At 56.7% G+C, this 3018-nt stretch overlaps 2 protein-coding genes across 2 annotated transcripts; one reads left to right on the top strand and one right to left on the bottom strand.

Annotated features, from left to right (window-relative positions):
• Window positions 1-102: 102 nt before the first annotated feature.
• On the top strand, window positions 103-561 carry ETH_00021695 (uncharacterized protein; the record flags this gene model as incomplete). Its single annotated transcript, XM_013379067.1, has 2 exons — window positions 103-126; window positions 343-561. The coding sequence occupies 2 exons, from the start codon at window positions 103-105 to the stop codon at window positions 559-561; spliced, it is 243 nt and encodes an 80-aa protein (XP_013234521.1).
• Window positions 562-1063: 502 nt separating this feature from the next.
• ETH_00021690 (uncharacterized protein) lies at window positions 1064-2720 on the bottom strand (the record flags this gene model as incomplete). Its single annotated transcript, XM_013379066.1, has 3 exons — window positions 1064-1180; window positions 1418-1838; window positions 1960-2720. The coding sequence occupies 3 exons, from the start codon at window positions 2718-2720 to the stop codon at window positions 1064-1066; spliced, it is 1299 nt and encodes a 432-aa protein (XP_013234520.1).
• Window positions 2721-3018: the final 298 nt, after the last annotated feature.

Below are 3018 nucleotides of genomic sequence, written 5' to 3'. Positions count from 1 at the left end.
GGTTTAGGGTTTAGGGTTTAGGGTTTTTGGCGCAGGGCTCGGGCTGAAGAATTTGTTTGGCGGAAAGTCTACGAAATAAATACAGCAGAAGGGCCTTTAGAAATGTCCTTTGGCTGGAGGTTCAGGGTGAGTTGCTGCTGCTGCTGCTGCTGCTTCTGCTTCTGCTCCTTCTGCTGCTGCTGCTATTGCTGTTGCTGATGTTGCTGCTACTGCTCATGTTTGCGGTGCAGTCTTTGCTGCTTTAGCATCCACGTCTTTTCTGCTGCTGCTGCAGCTCCTGCTGCTGCTGCTGCTGCGTTTTTGAGGTGTACGTACACCTGAGCTGCGTTTCTTCTGCTGCAGGACGCAGCGGAAGCAGAAGAGATTTACCCCGGCCAAGTTACTGTGGACTTAGTTGCTGCAGCGCCGCTGCTGACGCTGCCGCAGCAGCAGCAGCAGCAGCAAGAGCAGCAGCAGCAGCAGCAGCAGCTGGAAGAGCTGTGGCGGCGGGTGCAGCAAGGCGCTGCAGCCCATGGCGGTTTTGTCCGCTTTAAACCCTTTGACTTGTCAGACCCTTATTAGTGGTTTAATTGTTTTTAAATCTTTTTGTCTTTAATTATTTCTTTTTCTTTTTAATTCTTTTTTTAATTTATTTGTCCTTTTTAATTCCATTAGATGTGTCTAGTCTTCTTAGTTCAAGCCCTAAACCCTAATTCAGCAGAAACCCTAAACCCTAGCTCAAAGCTAAACCCTAATCCCTAGTTCAAAGCTAAACCCTAGACCCTAGTTCAAAGCTAAACCCTAAACCCTAGCCCAAAGCTAAACCCTAAACCCTAGTTCAAAGCTAAACCCCAAACCCTAGTTCAAAGCTAAACCCTAAACCCTAGCTCAAAGCTAAGCCCTAAACCCTAGTCCAAACCCTAGACGCAAACCCTCGTCAAAACCCTAAACCCTCAGTTGGCGAATAAACCCTAAAAGTTACACCGCTCGAGCTTCGCTCGGCAGGGGCTTCGTGCTGCTGCAGCGTTTCTCTTGAGGGGAGCGCTGCAGCAGCAGCAGCAGCAGCAGCTGCTGCTGCTGCTGCTTACACGCCTTGTAAGGCATTTGGCTGCTGCTGCAGCAGACGGCGAAGGCAAAAAAGAGATGGGTGCAGCTGCCCCCGCAGCACCCAGCGGCTGCTCTGTGTGGCGCTGCTGCGCTCCTGCAGCAGCAGCAGCAACAGCAGCAGCAGCAGCATTAGCAGCAGTAGTACTAGGTAGGCAGCACTCGAAGCAGCACCAGCAGCAACAGCGGCTGGTGCCAGCCAAGCAGCAGCAAAAGCAGCAACAGCAGCAAACTCTTCTTGGAAACAGCGGCAGCAGCAACAGTAGCAGCAGCAACAGTAGCAGCAGCAACAGCAGCAATGACACAAAACTCAGCAGCAGCAGCAGCAGCTAACCTTGAATAGCTGGGTCCCTCCTTGCACCTCTATCCCTCTGCCTGCATGCGTTAAAGTGGCGCTCAGCGGCAGCAGCAGCGCTTGCTGCTGCTGCTGCTGCTGCTGAAGCTGCTGCTGCTGCAGCTGCCGTTTGATGTCTGAAGCTTCCAGCGGTCCCAGCAGCAGCAGCGGCCTTCGTTTTGCTGATCCTGCTGCTGCTGCTGCTGCTGCTGCTAGCATGTCGTCCACCCCAGCGCTGCCCACGGGCTGCTGCTGCCCTCTTGTTTCTCCTTGTGCTGCTGCTGCTGCTGCTGCTGTTGCTGCTTCGTCAGCAGCACGCAGCAGCAACTGCGGCTTCAGTGTTTTCCACCAAAAGCTGCCAAGGCCGCTGGATTCAAACCGTGGTCTCTTCTTGCTGCAGCAGCAGCAGCTGCTGCTGTTGCTGCAGCATCAGCAGCACAAGCAGCAGCAAACAATAAAGTGCGTTACCGACGCCCCTCAGAAGAAGCAGCAGCAGCAGCCGCAGCAGTCTTGAGGGCAAAAGGTGCATCCAAAGGCCTCACCAGCATTCTTTGCTGCTGCTGCTGCTGCTGCTGCTGTCAGAGTCTGGAGCAGCAGCAGGCAGCGGCGCAACTGCAGCACGAAGACGGACAATATGCACTCTTGCTGGCCGTTTTCTTGCTGCTGCAATGCAGCGGTCGTCGACCTCTGCTGCGGCCTCGCGCGGGTCCGCAGCAGCAGCAGCAGCAGCAGCACTTGCTGCTGCTGCTGCTGCAGCAGCAGCATACGGTGAGTCCTCCTGTACGTACAGCCCACCCCGCTCAGCTTCAAGCCACAGGCGGGGAGACAGCTCAGCGACAGTTTGGCTCAATTTGATTTGCACCAAAGCGCTGCTGCTGCTGCTGCTGCTGCTGCTGCTGCTGAGGAGGGACTTTGGCAGCAGCAACTGGAGCCGCTGCTGCCGCTCCTGCGGCTCCATTTCGAGGAACCAGCTGAGCCTCGCGGTGGCCGCTGCAGTGAGTGTGGCCAGGCTGGGCAGCTGCTGCTGCTGCTGCTGCTGCTGCAGCTGCTGCACCATGCCCGAGGGCAGCAGCAGCAGCAAGTGCTGCGGGTCCAATGCACACAAAATGGCATCCAACTCCTGCTGCGTTGCTTCTCCAGAGATCAGCAGCAAGCTGCAGTGACACCGCAGCGTGACTGTCTCCTTTGTCTCTTTCCAGACACAGGGATCCGATCCCCCGCACCAACGCCTGCAGCAGCAGCAGCAGCAGCAGCAGCAACAGCAGTGGGTGCAAGGTGCAGCAGTGGCGTCAGTTGCAGGCATCTACAGGGAATGCGCTGTCTTTTGCTGCTGCTGCTGCTTCTGCTGCTGCTATTTCTTGTGTGCACCTTAGCTGCTGCCTCCAGTGAGGCTTGGTTGCTTCCGCTGCTTCTGCTGCTTCTCTGCGCTGCGCAGCAGCAGCAGCAGCAGCAGCAGCAGCTGCCCAGCCTGGCCACACTCACTGCAGCGGCCACCGCGAGGCTCAGCTGGTTCCTCGAAATGGAGCCGCAGGAGCGGCAGCAGCGGCTCCAGTTGCTGCTGCCAAAGTCCCTCCTCAGCAGCAGCAGCAGCAGCAGCAGCA

Source organism: Eimeria tenella, genomic scaffold (genome assembly GCF_000499545.2).
Source record: "Eimeria tenella Houghton genomic scaffold, Eth_scaff1378, whole genome shotgun sequence".
NCBI classification, from domain to species: Eukaryota; Apicomplexa; class Conoidasida; order Eucoccidiorida; family Eimeriidae; genus Eimeria; species Eimeria tenella.
This window is presented reverse-complemented; position numbering and strand designations above follow the sequence as displayed.